Source organism: Strongyloides ratti (genome assembly GCF_001040885.1).
Source record: "Strongyloides ratti genome assembly S_ratti_ED321, chromosome : 1".
Taxonomy (NCBI): Eukaryota; Metazoa; Nematoda; class Chromadorea; order Rhabditida; family Strongyloididae; genus Strongyloides; species Strongyloides ratti.
In genome coordinates, this window is record NC_037307.1 from 11,581,012 (window position 1) to 11,602,262 (window position 21,251).

Here is a 21,251-nt window from a genome sequence, read left to right on the forward strand (position 1 = left end):
CTCTTGAAAATCTTTTTTTTTTTTGTTAAAAAATAATGTATGAAAAATTTATTAATTTTAGAAACGAAAGCTGCATATTCATTTTACTCATCTATAATTATTCATTTTTCTAATTGATAAATTTTTTGATAAAAATTTTATTCCTTATAAATATTTGTTACTTTTTTTTTGTTTATTAAATTTAATTATTTATTTTGTCATTTATGTAAATTAAAAAAAAATACTTTAGTTCAAAAAAATTCACATAGAAATTAAAATTTTGATTCTTTGAAAGCCATTGTATGAATGAAATTGTTATTGTTTTATTGAAAATTAAATATAATTATTTGTTAAATATATAACTAGTTACAAATTTGGCGGGAACAAACATTATTTATTAAGCAAAACATTCATGTCTTTGCACGAAAATAAATTAAATTTTTGTATTGACATTAATATCATTGTCGTTCTTTGCTTTAAATTTACTATTTATTTTCCTTTTTAAAATTTAAGTTAAATGACGGAATTGGCATCTTTTTTGACAGATGAATTTTCTTTTCTTAGTGAAATTCCACGACAAGGTGTTATAAATGCTTTTGATGGAGCTTTCTCTGATTTTGATGCATTTCTTCTTACGCATAATTTTAATTTTTTTGATGGTAACCAAAGTGTTCAAAAACTTTCTGAACGTATGTTTTTATTACTAATAAATTATTTTTAATTTATGCTAATTTTAGTTGCATCACGATTACACAATGAAGTTTATATTTCGGATAGTGGTGATTTTTTATCTTTAATTAAAAATGAAGCTTCCAATGGAAGTAATTTATGCATTTTATTCTGGTATGGTATTGAATATGCATTGAAGAATGGAAAAACACTTGGAATTTTACAAGATGGTTTGTATTGTGCTAGATGCTATTTATTGTTAGCATCTATAAAAGGAGCACCAGCGTATGATTTATATCAGCCTAATATAGTTGGAAAATGTTTTGATCTTTATTTAAAGGTTATTCGAATTATAAAAGGAAAAAATTGTTTAACTACTAAAAAAAAATCTACAAAATCCAAAAAAAATTTATTTTTAGAGAGTGATCAAAGTGAAGAATTAGTAATACTTCCACAAGGAGAAATAAAAGAACTTGGAAAATGTTTAAGAATATCTTTAGATGGATTGTTTACTTTTATTAGAATAATTGCTATAGCTAAACCAATTGAAAATATATATCTTATTTGTAGAGTTATCAAAAATCTTTTAGCAATTGATATATCTCTTGACACTTGTGTAAATATTTGTAATAACATTACTGATTTTCAGAAACTATCAAATTTTTCTGATATTGCATTTTCTTTGCTTCATTGTCTTTGTGATTCACGTCATAGTGCTTTAGAAATATTGTATCCAGTTGTTGTTATGCCTAGAATAATGTATGCTGGAATGAACGATGATCAATTTATTCCTAGTAGCTCTCATATTAACACTGAATTAATAAATATTTGTAATGTGTTTTTAGAATTTGTAAAACAACGTCTTATGAATGACGAAATTGAACATGAAACTATTTATTGTATGGCTGTTTCAGCCTGTCTTAAATGTCCAGAAAGAAATGAATATAGAACTAAAATTTTAAAATCTGTAGTGAATATTATTAATAATATGTCTTTAACATATAAAAAACGATTTTCTGAAGACATTTTAAAAATTGGGGAAAATACTCGTGGTGGGTTGCGCGCTTTTGCTATAGATGCTATTCCATATATTCATGATAATTTCAAAATCATAAATTTTAATTCACAAATTGATATTGATGATGGAATTATTATTGACGAGACTATACATATTAAACAAGAATTGGATAGTCAAACAATAGAATATAATAATGAAGAGTTGTTTACAAAAAATGAACAATTAAGTTTAGATTTTATACGTCTTATAATTTATGGAATTGATGATAAAATTGGATCTGTTAGACAAAGAGCATTAAACATTCTTCAATTATTTATAAATAATGGTAAATTTCGAGTTCAATGTAATAAAGAAATTGATAATTTATACAATGAGCTTAGGGAGTTAGAATTAATTAAGTATCGCCGTGAAAAAAAAAAGCGTCAAGCTGAAGCTGTTGCTGCAAAAGTAAGAAGGATTCAATCATCTCTTGAAAATAATGAAGAAAGTAACGATATTGATGAAGATGATAATAAAGAAGATGGTGAAGATTCGGATCAAGAGTTTAGACCTCCACAAACTCAAGATTGTGATGTACTTGATTACGACAAAACTCAAATTATTGATGCTGAGAATATTCCACCTGGAGATATGGATACTACAATTAAATCTATTAAAACAACAACAATAAAAAAAGAAATAAAACCTGATGAAGTGGATTTGGATAGTACAGATATTAATATTCATATTATTAGTGACGAAACTGGTATATTTGAAAAAAAACGCATTTTTAAAATTTTCGATTATCCTCTTCTTAATAGACTTTTGGTAAGATGTGATGATTCTGTTTCTGGTTGTAGAAGAAGTGCAATTTTAGCTTTACAACATCTTTTTCCTTATTTGACAGATGAGAAGCATGTTTCTGCCACAATAAATCAATTTTGTCGTTCAGCTAGAGATAAAGCATTATCAATTAGAAAACAAGTTGCTGATTCAGTTTTCAATATTCTTTGTGATCTTAGTGAAGATCATATGTTTTATAGAAATATAGTTAACGCTTCTATGGAATGTATTATACTTCAAGTTGTTGATCGTGAAGCATCTGTTCAACAGAATGCTGCAAAATTAATTGTGCAGATGGTTTTTGTACCTTTATCTAATGGAGAAACCGAGGATAAAATAGCTTGGAATATTCTTTCTATTTGTGAAAGAGTTTTAACGTATCAAAGAATATTAAAACAGGCTGTATCTTTTTTAGTTAAAGAAAAATTAATTGATAAAGAATTTGTTCGATCATTGGATAAACTTATGAAAAAGCTTAAGGATGAAACTTTACGACAATATATTTGGATGTTGTATTCTATATTAAGTATATTTTTTCATGTAAATCCTAAAGATGCTGCGGAAGAATTTTTAAAAATTAAAAAAAGATCTATTAGAAATGAATCTAAGATATGTAATTACTTTGCAACTATTATTTCTCGAGGTGTTAATGATTTAACTATAGAAACAAGAACAGCGCTTATTCAACAAATTGAAAAATATATTGTTTCTTTTAAAGTAAGTAATAATAATATTTCTTCACTTTACTATTGTTATGGTGTCCTTCTAAATGGTGTTAGTAATGGTGATGAAAAAGGGAAGATTTTATTTGCTCAACGAAATAAAGAAATTTTTGACTTAGCTCAAAATAACATGAAATTATTAATGTTTGAAGAATATCATGGTGAAGGACCCGAACCTGAATCTTCGACACATGTATCTTCACGTAATAAGCAAGAGAACGACAAAGAGGATGTTAAATTAGCTAAGATTCTTGGTGTCATTGGAGAGATTGTTGATTATGAACAATCACTTATATGTAAAGATCTTTTTGAAATTCTCCAGCTTATCATGTCTTCTGAGATGTGTAAAAAAGCATTAAAAATTTCTGAAAGAAATATTGGACGTGGAACAGCTTTATCAACTAATTTTTACCAAGGTACTAATAGACCACAATCTACTACAACTGGAACAGAATGTGGAAGAGGTACACCATTATCAATTATGAAAGAATTCAAAACTCATCACATAAAATATTCAAATATAACTTCAATAGTTCAGGCACAGTGTATTGTAATTATGGGGAAGATATGTCTTGTTGATGAGATGTTTGCTAGAGATGTAATTCCTGTTTTTATGAAGGAACTTGTTACATGTAAAGATTATATTATTAGAAATAATATTATAGTTGTGACGCATGATCTTTGTAAACAACATACTTCACTTGTTGGATCTTATATGGACATTTTTGCTGCTTGTTTAGGGGATGATTCTGTAGCTGTTAGAGTTCATGCACTTCATTGTTTAACAAGATTATTAAAAGAAGGATACTTAGTATGGAAAGGTGATATTATGTTTAGATTTGTTTCTACTCTTCTTGATCAAGTTTCAAGAGTTAGGGATTATGCTGAATTCTGTCTTATTGATACGCTTTTACCTGTAACACCTGATATGTTTTTTTCAAATTTTATTGATTGTCTTTTTTATTTTAATGGAGTTGAACACCCTTCATGGGTATACTATAATCAAGCTAAAGGAAATAATGAAGGAGGAAAAGTTAATAAACACAGATCTTTACAAGGTACTTGTTATCAGAATCAGCGTCTTCAGTTGTATTGTTTTATGCTTAAAAACATGACACACGTTCAAAAAGTTGCAGTAACACAGAAAATTTGTATTGAAGTTTTTGATGGAGTGTCTCTTGGTTCGTTAGATTTTAATGATATCAACGTACAAAATATGGTTGTTGATTGTTTCAGATTTTTATCTTCTGAAGATGGAAAAATTCGATTTAATATTGGAAAAGACAGTAGTGAAGAAGATGGTGATGATGGAAATGAATTGAGAAGGGAAGCAATTGTAGCGACAGCTGCTCAAGCTTCAAGAGAAGCTTTAAGAGAAGTATTTGTTAAAGAAGTTATGAAATATTTACTTCAGTTGAGAGATTTTCTATATACTTCTAAAAATTCAAGATGTGCTTATGAATTTCTTAAATACTTACTTCATCTCAGTAATGAACATAACTATGCATTTGAAAAAATTCTTGATGAAGAAAAACATATGTCTGCTGGAGTTCGTTATGATTTAATTCGTATGCAACATAAACTTGCGGAGGAAATTTGATTTGAATTTCTTTTAGATCTATTGTTCCCTAAAATATCTTTTTTAATAAAATAAAATTAATGTTTTAAAAAATATGGTTGTTACTAGTTTTTTGATATTTTATAACATAAATATTTAATTCAATCGAACAAATGTTGAATTTTGAGTAAAGTTTCACACGATAAAAATCAAACAAATTTTAGTATTTACAATCATTTATGTGAACAATAATAATTATAATTTATGTACATTTTTAGTTCTAACAAAATATGCTTATTACTTTAAAAAGTATTTCTTTATTTTAAATAAGTTAATAATGATTGTGTAAACGTGCTTTTTACATTAATACCAAAACAATCATGATAAATAAAAAATAATATATTTAATCATTATATACTTAAATATTTTACAAAACTTTTGTTATTTAGAAAAAAATTTTTATATTTTAAAGAGGAATAGTATTATTTTAAAAAAGTAAAAATGAGAAAGCATTAAATTAATAAATAAAAAAAAATAATGTAAAAATAAAAATTACAAAATTTTAAAAGTTGATCAAAAATTTCTTTCTAGAACTATTTATAATTAAAAAAAATAGACAAAAAAGTAATTTATGATTATTTTGCATAAAAATATCTTAGTTATTAAATTAATCTATTTAAATTTAATAAGGATAAAAATAAAAATTTATAATTTTTAAAAACAATTATGAATTATATTAAATAATAAAATTAATATATAAAAAAATTTATTTTAAATAAACTTTGAAAAAAAAACTACTTTTAACAATATTTTCATAATATCAATTTTTGCTAAAATATAGAAGAAATCAAAAACAAAAAGATTTTTAAATTTATTACTTTTTTTTTTAAAAAATTATAAAAAGTTGTACAATTATGTAATCAGTGTTTACTCAGTTTTTTAATAAAATCTATCTTGGAAATTTTTTTTTATTCATTTAATAGATTTAAAAAACAGTTGTGGTAGGTTATGACGAACATAAAAAAACATTTTATATCTTTATAATAAATAAAAAATTGGAAACAATTTTTAACGGAAAATATTGGTAGTAAATTGTTAGATTAACTTTGTTGCAAATAGGAATTTTTTTTAAACATATATATCACTTCTAACTTTATTTATTAATAAATTTTTAAATCTTAGTTAATTTATACAATTGATTATATTAAAAATTTATCAATTTAAAAAAATTATCATATAAAAATTTTTCTATCTTAAAATGAAAAAAAGCCTATTATCATAAAACTAATATTTATAAATTTTAAACAAACTAAAAGTTTAACTATTTAACAATGTAAAAACTTAAATAATTTATATTTAAAAATGAATCACAAAATATTAACAAATTCTAGATATTTAAAAAAAAGATATTATTATGGACATTATTTCATATATTAAATATTTCTAATAAACAATTTTAGTTATAAAAAATTGAAGATGTTATTAAATAATTTTTCATTTATTTGCCTTAGTCAAAAGAGAAAAATTTTAAATTAAAATAAGCACTTTAAAAAGATTTTTAGAATAGATAATTAATTTATAATTTTATAAAAGATATTAGTTCTTTAAATGAATGTTCGTCATAACTTATTTAAATATTATTTGAAAATATAAAATTAATATTAGTCATGAAAAATTCAATAAAATAAATATACTCAAATAGATATTTTTATTCATTCAATATTTTGCTATATACTTTTTTTTTATTTTACAGCCGTTATTGATATTTAATTACACATTTTTTTAATAGCGTATATTTATATATAATAAATTTTAAATTATTTAAACAAATGATATAGTAATTACAAAAAAAATTAGTTTTTTTTTATTCAAGCTTATATATAATTTTAAAATTGTAGTAATAGTAAAATGTTTTATTTTAATATTTGCTTTTATAAATGATATATTTTAAAAACTTTTAAAATTGTCACAATAAACTTATGAAAATAAAACATACTTTTAAAATAATTTTTTACATGACATATAATTTAAATTTTTGTTAAAGTTTTTTAATATTTTTATAATAAAAATATAAAAAAAATGATTAAAGATAAAAATCAAAATAATTTTATTTTATCATTTTTCAAGTTAGAATTTAATTTTTTATAAAATTAAATACAATAATCTAACAATAAACTTTTTGTCATTAAAGTTAAATTTAAAATCTAAATATTAATATTTTTATTTTTTAGTATAATGAAAATTAAAAAAATTAGCTATTATAATAATTAAAAAAATTTTTTTTTAAATTTATCTATACTTTAAATATTAATATTATTTATTAAAATATCAGTATTGTAAATATATTATTAATAAAAGAAATTAAAAAATACTATCAATAATCTTTCAAAGAATAAAAATTTAAAGTATATTTTTTTTAATTGATATAAAAAAATAAAAATTTTTATACTATATAATATTTCTCAATATATATATACAAATATATTGAAATAGTTTTACAATTAGAATTAATTTATAATACGTATTTTTTAAAAAAATTTTTTAACTTATATTTCAAAGTCAAAAAATATTGTAAATAAAATTATTTTCTTATTATTTTTATATTATATATATATTTCATTAAATATAATTAATTATTTTTACTACAAATTTATTTCATCTTAAATTTTACTTTCTTAATCGTTTATGTTGAAACTTCTTGAAAAATATATATTAAAATAAGATTGTAAAAAGTTTTTACAAATTTGATAAATGTTATAAAACAAAAATATTCAGTACAAAAACATAGCCATATTTTTTGTAGACACAGCTTAAAGTATATGAGTATATTTACATTAAAAAAAATAATAATTACCATATTTTTAAAAAAATAATTATCAATAAGATATTTAATTTGTTTTGTCAACATATATAAAAAAAAACTCAGAAAATATAATTGCAAATGACATTAGCTATAAAAATAAATTAATATTTAAATTATTTATTTATTTAAAAATATTTACTCACAAAACATTTGACATAATTACAATGAATACAATACATAATTTTATAAAATGTGTTTTATTAGATTTTTTTTTCCACGTATTCAAATTTTTAAAATATTATGTTTTTGTTTCTGTTGGAAATATTTTATTGGTTATCTAGTAGAAGGTCCAGCACATGATTTATTAAATAAAAGAAGAAAAAAAAAATATGAGAGAGAAAAAAATATTAAAAAAGATTTAGATGAAACTTCACCAAGTAATATAATAAATAATTGGTGTGTTATATGTAAATCAACAAATACATGGAGAATAATATTGAGAACATGTAAACATCCATTATGTATTTTATGTGCATTACATTATATTAGTTATTGGATACAAGAACGATCCCGTTCTACAATACGATGTCCAAAAAGATTATGTTGTAGTGATATACATCCAAATGATATTTATGCATTATTAGATGAGGATAATAGTGATTTAGACATGTTTATGAATAAATTTAATAGACAATGGTTATTATATAAATATGAACGTGATAATTATTTTAATGGTCTTGGAGGTGATGGTAATATTCTCCAATGTCCAATATGTTTAAATGCTTATCAAAAATTGCCTGGTTGTAAGTATGTTCAATGTGTATTTCCATCTTGTGAGACATGGTTTTGTTTTGAATGTGGTTTACCTATTGATTCTCTTCAACATTTTACTCGTAAGTTTTTTCTTAAAAAAAAAATAAATTTAAAGAATGAACAATTTTATGATAAATGTCAAAAATAATATTTTTCAAAAAAGGAAAAATTAGTTTTTCCCTTCTTTAAACATATTTTAAATTGACTTTTGACCAAAAATGTTAAATACCCTCAATTAGTAATAAAATAATAAAAAAAATAAATGTTAAAATATATCAAACAAAATAATAAAATAATGGATAAATATTTACATTCATATATATTGACATTTTCATAAATTGCACTTTACTATACTTGATTTTTCAAAATGTTTCCCTAGTCCACTTCAAACATTCTTTCATTAAACTTTGAATTTTTAGCTTGAAAAGAAAATATTATTTGATTAATTCTATTTTCTTAAATAATATGTTTTAATTTTAAAAAATATTTAGTCATATTTTTATTTTTAGAGCATGCATGTACTGTAGGTTGGGGTGACATCATTTATCACGTTAAACCATTGGCAACAATTTTATCCTTATGGGGCTGTGAATTAGTTATAATATCCCCTGTTGTAGTTTTTTTTCTTATTGTAAGTTTTTTCTTCATTTAATTTTTATTATAATTTCTCTTTAAATTGTAGGTTCTTTTTCCATTGGGAACATTTTTCTTAATACCAAAAACTATAATACAGGAAATGCGTAAAGGAAAAAAAAAATTTGATGGGGTCAGAGATGTTCATTTATGGATTTTTGTCTTAAAATTATCTTTTTACATACCATTATTGTTGATTTTATGTTTATTTCTTACAATTGGAACTTTTGGGACAAGTTTTATTCTTGTTATTATGTTTTATATGCTTTCATTTATCAAAATGATTCCACCAGTTTCAAATGTATGTTTCTAAAAAAATAATTTTTTAATATATATTATATTTATATATAATTTATATTTTTTAGGCAATCATATTATTGGATAAATTTTCAAAAATTTTAGCACTTTTAGGTATTGATATTTGTTGTCAGTTAATTCAAGCAGCCAAACAAGATAGAATCTTAAATATAGTAGAAGAAGATTTAAGATTTACACAAGTAAATCCAGTGTAATATATTTTTTGTGCAAAAGTTAGTATATTTAATATTCTCTTTTTTAATTATTATTTTAATTTTTCTTATATAATTATATTATAATAGTATAACTTTTTAAAAATTAAATATGATATGATTTTGTTTTTTGACAAATTTTATATAATACATCTTACTTTATTCTATCACTTTTATTGTCATGTGGTTGTAAAATATTTCGTAAATATAGAATAAGTATATTTTGTATTTTGATAATATATTATAAATAGATATTCTTAATTCTCTTTTCCTCTTAATTATCATTTCAATATATATTAACGATATAAATATATGTTAAAAAAAATTATTTTTCATAGTTTGAAAATGTACTTCTTCTTTGTTATTAAATGTACTACACATTTAATAGTGCCCAAGCTATATATATATATAATATAAAAATAAATATATATATATATATATAGTTGGTAAGCATTAGCATATGTCTATTAAAGTACCACCAGAACAACTAAAGTTTATAGTTGCTATATATGCATCTTTTTCTTGTTTGCCAAAGTTGAAAGAATTGATAAAAATAAATTTTGTATCATTTTTACTCCTTTACATTTTTACAATTTAATAGTATTTGAAAGAAAAAAAGCTATTGGATTATGTATTAGAAACATCAAGGTTTGGTATTAAAGAAAATTTAGTCAGAAAAAAAGAAAATTTATTTATATTGTTATTTGAAATGTTTCTTACTAACGTCTATTGTTATTTCATTAACTTTTTAATTTTGTTTTCCTTTTATTGTGATGAAAGAAAATAATTCAATTTCATTATTTTTTTTTTCTTTCCTTTTTACATTTTAACGATATATCAACAATTAAAAAATTTAAATTCTATTAGTAATTATTTTTTTACAGGCATTCTCAATGAGCACTAAATATATATATTACTATTTCTAAAATAATTATTTTTACCCTATCATTGTAGTTTAAATAAAAAATTTTTTATAAATTTTATAAGGTAAATTTACAATATTTGATATGTAATGACAATATAAATAATTTAAAAAAATTGTACTAACATATTTATAATATTTTATAAAAAAAAAAAATTAAATATGTTAGCATAATTTTTTTTTATGTTTATATTTATTTTTCTATTTATATAATTTAAAATTTTATAGTTTATTAAGAAAAAAAATAATTAGTTATATATGGTTGAGAATTATAAGAAATGCCTATACCTGGTTACAATGGACATAACATTGCACAGCATCAATCATCATATCAGCAGAAAAATATTGTAGAAGAGTTAATGAGAAAATTGAAAAAAAATGGTATACTAACAAATGTATCCGATAACATACTTTATCAAATTTTATCATGCAGTGAAATGATACCTGAACGTGTTTCTGGAAAAGTTATTTGTAAGTTTTTTTTTTTCAAACAAAAAAATTTTTTTTATATTTATAATTTATCATCAATGTATACATATATATTAATATATATTTGCAAATTTTATTTTTTAGTATTTCAACAAGGAGATCCTGTCTCTAGCTGGTATTTACTGATATCAGGACAAATTGAATTATACCTTCCTTCATCATGTAATGTAAATTGAACATTTTATTGATAAAAATTTTTGTAATACGTGTATTTTTATAGCTTATATATAGTGGTTATCACCTAAAAACATTAAATTCTGGTGCCTTATTTGGAGAATTACAATTACTTACTCATTCATGTAGTGGGAGAGTCAAAAAAGTAGCTGAATTTATAAAAATTCATCATTCCCATTTTTTAAAAATTTATAATGTAAGAAATATAGAAAAAAAAAATAGAAGGATAAACATATATTTTAAAGATTTTTTTTAATAAGACTATTAATTTTATGAAACAAAAATATAGGTTTTTTTTTTTAAAATTTTATTTTTTATAGTTAACTTAAATTTTTATTTATAAGCTAATCCTTCTTTATTTTTTTTTTAACTTTTATATTATTTCGAATATTTCTATATTTATTCCTTTATTTTATTTTTATTAATATTATAGAAACAGGCTGACTATCTTCAACAATATTTAACAATCATGCAAGATATTGTTAATGAAAAAGGTATCTATTATTTATTATATTATTATATAATTTTTTTTTAGGGCAAGTAAAACAATATTCTTCAGGTGAAGGTATATCTTATAATGAGGAAGAAGATATTCCAATACATAATAATACTATATCATCTTCAAGTCAACAAACTAATATTCAAAGAAATATTAATAATATAATGAATACTTCATTTATTCAATCAAATAATCAATATGATATTCAAAGGTATAGTCCAAATTTTGTAATAACTAGTGGTAGAAATAAACGTCTTCTACCAGATACAAATTATATACCCTCAATGGCACAACAAAAACATTTAATGTTAAATGAAAATTTTGAACAACCCACTGAAACATGGAATACAAATGATAATGTTTTTGAATTTTCTAAACCAATGGTATGTTTTAAAAATATTATAATTTTTATTAAAATATATTTTCTATACAATATTAATACTATTTTATTTTCAAAAATACCCATATAATAACTAACAAATTGTATCAAATTTATAAACTCTTTTTACATTTGATATTATAATTATATATTAATACCATTATCGAGATGTGAGTAACTTAAAAAGAACATATTTATACATTTTTATCAAAAGTTCATTTATAAACGAAATTACTAACTTAATTTATTATATTTTTTTAAATATTATAATATTTTATTATATAGTACAATTTTTTTTAACTTCGAAATATAATATAAATGAATATATATATATATATATATTTTTATAAATTAATATTTTTAGAATATGGAAAAACAAATTATAGAAATTGGTTTGTTATTGAAAAGAACAATGGAAGTTGAAAATAGTGAATTAATGCAATCAAGAACTTATCAACAAAGAGTTTTTGAAAATGTTATGTTTGGAAGTGAAATTGTTGATTGGTTAGAAGAGTTAACCGATAGTTATCTTAATTCAAGTACTAATAGTTCATTTAATAGAAGTCATATTGTTGGAATGTGGCAATATTTATTGGAAAATAATATTATTTCTCATGGTTTGTTTATCAAATTTTTTTTATATATATATTTATATTTTTTAATTTATATGTATTTTTTTTTAGTTACTAATGAATTACAATTTAAAGATTGTAGAATTCCTTATAGATGGACAATCATTGATCCATTGGAAAAATATTTTAATAAAAAAATTACTAGACATGATTATGAAGAATTGCCTAATAAAAATGTACAACCTTTAATTAATGAAGGTTTGAATGAATTAGATATGAAACAAGCATTATTTCATCTTTCATCACTTGGTCCAGATGCTTTTTTTAGAATGATATTGACTAAACCGTAAGTTGTTGTTGTTTTTTTAAAACTATTTTATACATATTATTAAGTAAATTATAATAAATTATATCATTTATTGTAAAAAAAAAATAACTACAGATTATATATATTCTACTATTAAAATTATCAAAAATTTTTATTATTTTTAAAAAAATTTTTTATTTTCATAAATATAATTACTTTTTGTTTTCATTTCTTTTATTTATATTTATTTTTTCAGTTCACAAGAGAGGTCGCCAGAAGAATTACAATTTATATATTCAGAGTTACTTCATTTAAAAGCATTATCTCATCTTTCAACAATGGTTAAAAGGGAATTAGCTTCTGTAATTCATTTTGAACAACATCCTAATGCTGGAACTATACTTTTTCGTCAAGGAGATGAAGGAAAAAGTTGGTATATAATATTAAAAGGAAGTGTTGATGTTAGTATACATGGAAAGGTTAGTTTTTTTTTTTTTTGTTACTATAATATTTCTTCCTAAATATCTAAACAAAAAAATTTATAATCATTTGAGTAATAAATGTTTATATTTTGTGAATGAGTAATATTATAAGTAAAAAATATTTTAACATATAATAGTACACTATTAAAAATAAAAGATAAATTATTCACATTTTATTATTTAAACTTTTAATAAACAAAAATAACAATAATGTTTATTTTTGGTTTTTATTTTAATATAAACAATAAAAAGGAACATCATTTTTTTTTATAATTATCATTTTGTAAGATGAAACACTATCTTGATTCACCTTTTTTTTATAAAAATAAATAAAAATTTATTTATTATTATTTATAATTATTATTATAAAAATAACTGTTATATAAATTTTATACTTTACATTAATTAACATTTAGGCATACTTCTTATATTTTTAGAATGTTACATTTATATACATTGATAATTTTATATAATATGAAGAATAATTATATAATTATATATCTTTAATGATATAAAATGTAAAATTAATACCTACTGTTGTTTTTATTAATTTTTAAAGAGTTTTTAATAAACGTGTTTTAAAGATAGGTATACAATAAAGTAAAATATGTAAATAATTTTTTTTTAATAATATATAAAAAGATTTGTTAATTATTATATTATATTATGTATTAAAATAAAAATGATTGTTAAAACTTTTGTAAAATTATTTTTACATATTTATATTTCAGTCACTTAAAATTACATTTTATAATAAATAAATGTTAGGTGGATATTTGTAAAACTTTTTATCTTTTAAAATTTTGATACTGTTAAACTTAAAAGAATACTATTATTAAGACAATACAAATAATAATTCTTTGTATTATATACCGCATTTTTTATCATATATAAATTAGCGATCTTGTTTATTAGTAATATATACATTTACTTCTGTTGATCTTAATGTTACCTTTTTTTTTTAGTCATTCTTTGGCAAAAGAAAATGTACAACTTTTATTTATACCTGTTAATTATATAACATTGCCATTTTATTATTATATATTTAGTAGTATATAAAGATGTTTAATTATGAATCATTTGCCATTTAATATAACATCATTTTTACTTTTCCATTTTGATAATTTGTTGTCAGTTAAATCATTACAATTTATACTTTTAATCTATAAGCAATTTTTATGAAAATAATTTTAATTTATTAATACAATAAACCTTTCCTTTATTTATAAAATATACATAAAAAAAACTTGATTTTTATTTTAAAATATTTAAGTTATTAAAAAAATACCATCTATTACATTAATTGAAAATAAATAATATTACAATAAATTATGACTTACTATTACAAACTTTTTTTCATAAATATTTTTTATCTTCTAATTTATACTTTTTTTTTTCTATATAATGATTAAATCTAATATTTATTTTAATGCATTTTTTTTTGTAAAAATTATATTCACCTTATCTTTTTTTTTTAATTTTATTATCAAAGTATTAAATAAATAATAAAGAACTGTAACCTTTTTATTCCATATTTATGATATCATAATTTTTTTTATAGATAAAATATAATATTAATTAGACAATAAATTTACAATTGATTTATGAACAAATTCTATTCACTATTTTATATTTTTATATTATTAATTTTAATTATACCTTCAAATATATTTTTTTTAACATTTTATTGTTATATAAAGTGGTATATAGATATAATTAAAAAATGCGCAATCAAAAATGTCAAGAATATTTATTTAAGATATATATTATGTATATAAATATATTGTTTTATTAGTACATTTTTAGATGTATCACTATCTCTATTACGTTTCAACAACTCATTCTATTAATTTTCAATCAAATATTTAATTATGTAAATATTTGATTATCATTTTGTTGGTTTGATTATCTTTAGACTATTCATGACTCTCGTTTGTTGTTTTATAAATAAAAGTGACACTTATCAAGTAAAATGCATATCTCTATAACATTTATATTAATATCTTAACTCAAAAACTTAGAAAAAAAATATACTAATTATTATTATATAAATTTACTTTTTATTTATATATATATTTTAGAATTGGTTATAAAATGAGTTAAATAAATTTAGATTAGATTCATCTTATATAATCAGGTATGTAATAAAATGCAAAAAAAAAAAAATTATAATGTAATAATATATTCTTATTATAAATAATTTATAAATGGATAAAATTTATGTAATAATATTTTATATTTTTATAAATACTTTTAACATATTTTTACATTTTCAAGATAAAAAAATTTCTTTTTTTAAAATAAATTTAAAGTATTAACAAATAATGTTATTGTTATTATCATGACAATCATTAATAAATTATAAATAATTGTTTTTTTTAATTACTATAACTATTTATAATATATTAATAGTTTTAATAAACATTCTAAACATATTTTTATTTCTTTGATTATTTTATTTTATAAGATATATTTTAAAACTACCACTTTTTATAATTTAAATATAGATAATATATTTTAAATAATAATTAAAGTATAAAAAAAATTTTATAACAGTATCAAAATATTTATTATATAATTATATTCAATTTATCTTGAAACCACTTCAAAGAAAATTTTTTTTTTTTGTATCTCTTTATAAATAAGATATATCTATGTATATATTTTTAGTAAATAGCTTTTATTTTAAATAAATGCCTCTTGACAATTATCAGAAAAAAATTTTTTGGTGATCTAACATATATAAATATATTTAAAAAAAATACATTTTTCTATTCTTAGCTAGTTTTCTTTCATATATATATATATATATAATTTATATATTTATTTTTACTTACTAGATGACATTAATCTTTCTAATTATTTTATCAATTTTAGTTAAAATAAATGAAAAAGTTTGTTTATTTTAAATTGATTATAAGTGTCAAATTTACAGGTATTTAATTATAATATTTACTCTTATTTAAAAGAATTTAAATTTTTTTTTTGAAATTATAATTTATTAATAATAAAATTATTTTTTTTTTTAAGGGAATAGTTAATACTTTACACGAAGGTGACGATTTTGGCAAACTGGCGTTGGTTAACGATTCACCTAGAGCAGCAACAATTGCTCTTCGTGAAGATAATTCACAATTTTTAAGAGTTGATAAACATGATTTTAATAGGTAGGTTAATATTAACATTATAATTATATTTAAATAACATAATAATACTAAAAAAAATTATAAAATGTGTCATTTTTTATGTTAAAATTAACCTTTATATTATTTAATTGAAGAATTTTACGTGATGCAGAAGCAAATACTGTACGTCTTAATGAACATGGTAAAGATGTTTTAGTATTAGAAAAAGTTAATGTTGACTTTGGTAATGATTTGTGTTCTTATCCAAATGCAACTCCACAAAATCATTGTTGGTATGTTTTTTTTTTTTTAAATAAATAAATTTTTTTTAAAAATATTTTATAGTTATTCAGTTATGGCTGGTCAACCAGAAAAAATGTTAGAATATATTTTAGAAACAAGAATTGATGCAGTTAATTATGATGAACCTTTAGATACCTTTTTAGAAGATTTTATATTAACACACATAATATATTTTCATACTAATTTATTATGTAATTATTTAAAAGATTATTATATGAGAAAAAGTTATTTAGTAAGTTTAATTAAAATATTTTTTTTTTATTATCTTTTAATTTTATTATAGCCAACAAGAATTGATGGAAGAGGATTTCATTCAATTGACAATGACATTGATCTTGAACAACGTTTAATAGCTAAAAGAAGAGTTGTATGGTTTATTAAAATATGGCAAGATGTTTTACAGACAAGTTTTTTTCTTGATAAAATAGCAAATTCATTTGTTGAAGAAATTAATAGTTGTGTTTTAGAAGATAGTCAAAATTTACCCGGTATGCATATAGTTTTAGAAAAAATGAAAGAAATAAAAAGAATAAAAGAAAGTTTTATGAAAACATTAAATAGACATCCAGCATTATTATTAAATTGTGGAACATATTCTGATCAAGCTCCAGCACCACAATCAGCCTTACAAATAGATATTTGTAATCAAACTATTTATACAACAGAAAATACATTTGTAACTATTACTGCTAGTATTGATAAAACAGCAAATGATTTAATAGAAGTTTGTAAACCAAGATTACGTTTTAAAGATAATTATGAACAAAAATTTCTCGTTGAAGTTAAATCAAATGGTAATCGGGTAGTATTTAATGGTACAGATATAAGTATTCCTACAGTTATTTCACATAACTCAAAATTATATATTGTAAATAAAGAAGAAATAGATAATTTAGTACCAACAGAAGACCAAAATCGTATAACATGGGATATTCCAACATACGTCAGTATTTTTGATCGATTAAGATGTAGTGAAATAGCACAACAGCTGACACAATTTCATAATCAATTATTTGAAGCAACTAATGAGCATGAATTAATAATTAATGTACTTGGTAGAGATAAATTTCCCGGTCAGTCATGCTCAAATTTAGATATTTTAATGAGACGTTTTAATGAAATACAATATTGGTCTGTAACGGAAATATTACTACAACGATGTCATACTAGAAGAGTTGAAATATTAAAAAAATTTATTAAAATAGCTAATTATTGTAAAGAAAATAATGATTTATTATCATTATTTGCAATAACACTTGGTTTAAGTTCAGCACCAATTAGTAGATTAAGTATTTTGTGGAAAAGTTTACCTCAAAAATTTTCACGTCAATATTCTGGTTTTGAGTCACTTCTTGATCCTTCAAGAAATCACCGTTCATATAGAATATTTATATCAAAATTAACACCACCAATAATACCATTTGTTCCATTATTATTGAAAGATCTCACATTTACTCATGAAGGTAATAAAACATATTATACTGGATTGGTTAATTTTGAAAAAATGCATATGATTGCTAATGTATTAAGAAGTTTTAAAAATTGTAAAGCATCATCATTAGGTTTTGTGCCAGCAATAAAAAAACCAGAACAAATGCATTGGATTAAAAATTTTATAATTATTGATAATCCAAAAAAATTAATGGAACTTAGTTATCAAATTGAAGGAAGAAAGATATAAAATTATTTTCTTTAAAAAATATTATTTAAAAAAAATTTTTTTTCTTTATAAATATATAATTATTATTAAAAAATACATTTTATTTTATCATATCTATAAATTTTTATTATTATTTTTTTTTTTATTAAAATAAAATAACATATTATTTTATTTTAATTTATTATACAAAATTAACATAAATATAAAAATTAATTTTGTATTTGAGATCATTACTAGAGAGATGTTATGGTATCTAAAATTTTTTGTTAATATTTAATTAAAAAGAATTATTAAATAATATCATAATAATATTTGAAATTTTTTTACCATTCACCACCAAAACCATTATTTATAAATGTTTTAACATTAGTATTATTTTTTAAAGGCATCTTTTTAATTTGTAATCTTCTAACATTAACTATTTTATCTCTCATTTCATTTTTATTTATATTTGTTATTGAATATTTACTTTTAAGTTCATTTATTCTTAAATTACGAAAATATTCTTTGTCTAATTCTCTTTCAGTTCTTTCATCTTCCGTCAATTCATTTCGTTTATCATTTGTTACAATTATACCTTTTCTATCTTTAAATAATACTTCTGTATATTGTTTATTTCTTTCCATAAAACGATTTCGTTTTTTATCATAATAATTTTTTTTTTCAATATTATTTATAATTGTTTTATCTATATTTTTTTTGATATTATTAGTTTTATTTTTATCATTATCATATATACTATTAGCAATTAATTCTGATAATATAAACATTGATCCTTCTTGATTATTTTTCCATTCTTTCATTGGACCTTTAGGACTATTTCTATAGAATGGTGTTCTAATTCCAGAAGCAACTGTCATTGGTTCTCTATCACCTCTTGTAACAGGAAATAACCATGTTCTACTACTTCTTAATAAAGGATTTTTACCACCTCTAAAATGTTTATTTCTACCTCTATCAAAATGTATTACCATAAAATGAGAACTTTTTCTATTTCTTCTTGTTGTTCTTCCTTTTTTCACTTTACCATTTTTTCTAATAGCAAGATACCAAAATTTTTTTTCACTTCCATATGAACAACTAGAATATAAATTATAATAATTTTCCATCATCTCTTCTCTAAAAACACATTCATAATTAAAATTTTTAGGTTTGGTAGCATAAACAATTCCTTCTTTATTCATACATAAAAATTTATTAGCTTCTAATCCTCGTATTGATATTAAACCAAATGCTATTGAAATAAATTCAAGTATAGCTAAAAAAAATATAAAATTTAATGATAATATATATATATATATATATATTTGTAACAAAAGAAAAATATTTAATGATATATATAAATGTTAGCTAGGATATGTTATTGATATATCTAAAAGATTAATGTTTATTAAGAAAAGTTATTATCAGATTAAGAAGATTGAAAATAAAATAAGTTGTTAAGGTCAATATATTACCGATAATTGATGATTATCTGATAAAATTGAAGAAATTTTAAAAAAATAATATAAAATATATTATTTTTTTTTTGTAATTTAAATATATTTTATAATTATTTTGAAGTAACTTTTTATAATAAAAACAATATTTCTTTTATTAATAGAAATATTTTATTTAAAAATATAAGAATTTTTTTTTAATTTTAAAGTTATATTAAACAAATAAATAATTATAGTTTAAAAAATAATATTGTTTAAAAAACTTACTGAAAATACTTGTTTCATTACGTGTACCTCTAACACTATTTAACATATTTTCATTATGTGTAAATCGTTTTCCTCTTTCATTAAATTCTTTATCCACAATTTCAAGCCACTGGCCACTTCTACACCAAATTGCTCCTTGACGATGTGGTGCTGATGAATCTCTAAAGAAATTTGTTGTCATTTTAATAATAAAGAGAAGAAAAGTTTTTAATTGATGAATTATTAGAGAGTATTTATAGAAATTCCTTACATATGAATATATCTTCTATCATCGAATTTATTATGAATTTTTTCATTATTTTTTTCCCAAGTATTTCCATATCTATTAAGAATTTCTTTACATTTTTCAATTCTCTCCTTATGATTATCTTCTAAAGTTGGTGGGACAAAGTTATATGTTAAGGAAGTTGATGGAAAAATACTATCTATCACATTACCACTATCTATTAAACTAATAGTAGAGGTTGTTGTAGAAGTCATAATATGATAAGAAAAAAAATTTTTCTAAAAGAATAAAAAATATTTTCAAAAATTACAATTTTTTTTTGTTGAGATTCTATAAAAAAAAATATTTTCTTATTCTTATAGAATTTATATAATTAAAAAAACTTATAATAATAAATAAAATAATATTAAATATTGTAGTAAGTATAAACAAAGAATTAAAAATTATGTAATATGTAAATTAAAATAACAACAGACTTAATTAAAAGAAAAAGAATAATAAAGTACCGGAACATTTCCTCATTACTTAAAACACTTTTTTTTTATATAATAATAATTGATAAGACATTTTAACTACCACCTTCTTATATGAAGTTAAGAAATAAGTCTAACAAAATAAAATGAATAAAGATTTATTTACCAATTAGTTTAATAGAAAAGATCTACTGATAACATTTATATTTTAATTTTTCTTAATCTCCTATCAACTTAAAACGCTCTTTATAAATATGAACAAAATAACAATAAAAATAAATTTAAAATATTAATAATAATTTGATATTAAAGATCTTTTTTTATAAGTAAATTTTTTTACATTAATTTTTAATAAATAAAACTCAATTTATTTGTTTTTTTTTTCTTTTAAATTTTTTTTTAAATAGA

At 20.1% G+C, this 21,251-nt stretch overlaps 4 protein-coding genes across 4 annotated transcripts; 3 read left to right on the top strand and 1 right to left on the bottom strand.

Annotated features, from left to right (window-relative positions):
• Positions 1–496: 496 nt before the first annotated feature.
• Positions 497–4,810, top strand: SRAE_1000354900 (Condensin-2 complex subunit D3; the record flags this gene model as incomplete). The annotated part of the gene is made up of 3 exons (XM_024650751.1): positions 497–668; positions 717–1,442; positions 1,494–4,810. 3 exons carry the CDS (start codon positions 497–499, stop codon positions 4,808–4,810), a joined length of 4,215 nt encoding a protein of 1,404 aa, XP_024504497.1.
• A 3,011-nt stretch (positions 4,811–7,821) lies between these two features.
• On the top strand, positions 7,822–9,529 carry SRAE_1000355000 (Hypothetical protein; the record flags this gene model as incomplete). Its single annotated transcript, XM_024650753.1, has 4 exons — positions 7,822–8,464; positions 8,894–9,015; positions 9,067–9,318; positions 9,383–9,529. The coding sequence occupies 4 exons, from the start codon at positions 7,822–7,824 to the stop codon at positions 9,527–9,529; spliced, it is 1,164 nt and encodes a 387-aa protein (XP_024504498.1).
• A 1,197-nt stretch (positions 9,530–10,726) lies between these two features.
• Positions 10,727–18,459, top strand: SRAE_1000355100 (DEP domain and Cyclic nucleotide-binding domain and Ras-like guanine nucleotide exchange factor, N-terminal domain and Guanine-nucleotide dissociation stimulator CDC25 domain and cAMP/cGMP-dependent protein kinase family and Winged helix-turn-helix DNA-binding domain and RmlC-like jelly roll fold domain and Cyclic nucleotide-binding-like domain and Ras guanine nucleotide exchange factor, domain-containing protein; the record flags this gene model as incomplete). The annotated part of the gene is made up of 12 exons (XM_024650754.1): positions 10,727–10,919; positions 11,022–11,104; positions 11,158–11,307; positions 11,545–11,605; positions 11,647–11,993; positions 12,354–12,606; positions 12,673–12,907; positions 13,125–13,347; positions 16,381–16,517; positions 16,631–16,768; positions 16,821–17,010; positions 17,062–18,459. The coding sequence occupies 12 exons, from the start codon at positions 10,727–10,729 to the stop codon at positions 18,457–18,459; spliced, it is 3,408 nt and encodes a 1,135-aa protein (XP_024504499.1).
• Positions 18,460–18,761: 302 nt separating this feature from the next.
• SRAE_1000355200 (Fibroblast growth factor) lies at positions 18,762–20,624 on the bottom strand (the record flags this gene model as incomplete). The annotated part of the gene is made up of 3 exons (XM_024650755.1): positions 18,762–19,696; positions 20,145–20,305; positions 20,395–20,624. The coding sequence occupies 3 exons, from the start codon at positions 20,622–20,624 to the stop codon at positions 18,762–18,764; spliced, it is 1,326 nt and encodes a 441-aa protein (XP_024504500.1).
• Positions 20,625–21,251: the final 627 nt, after the last annotated feature.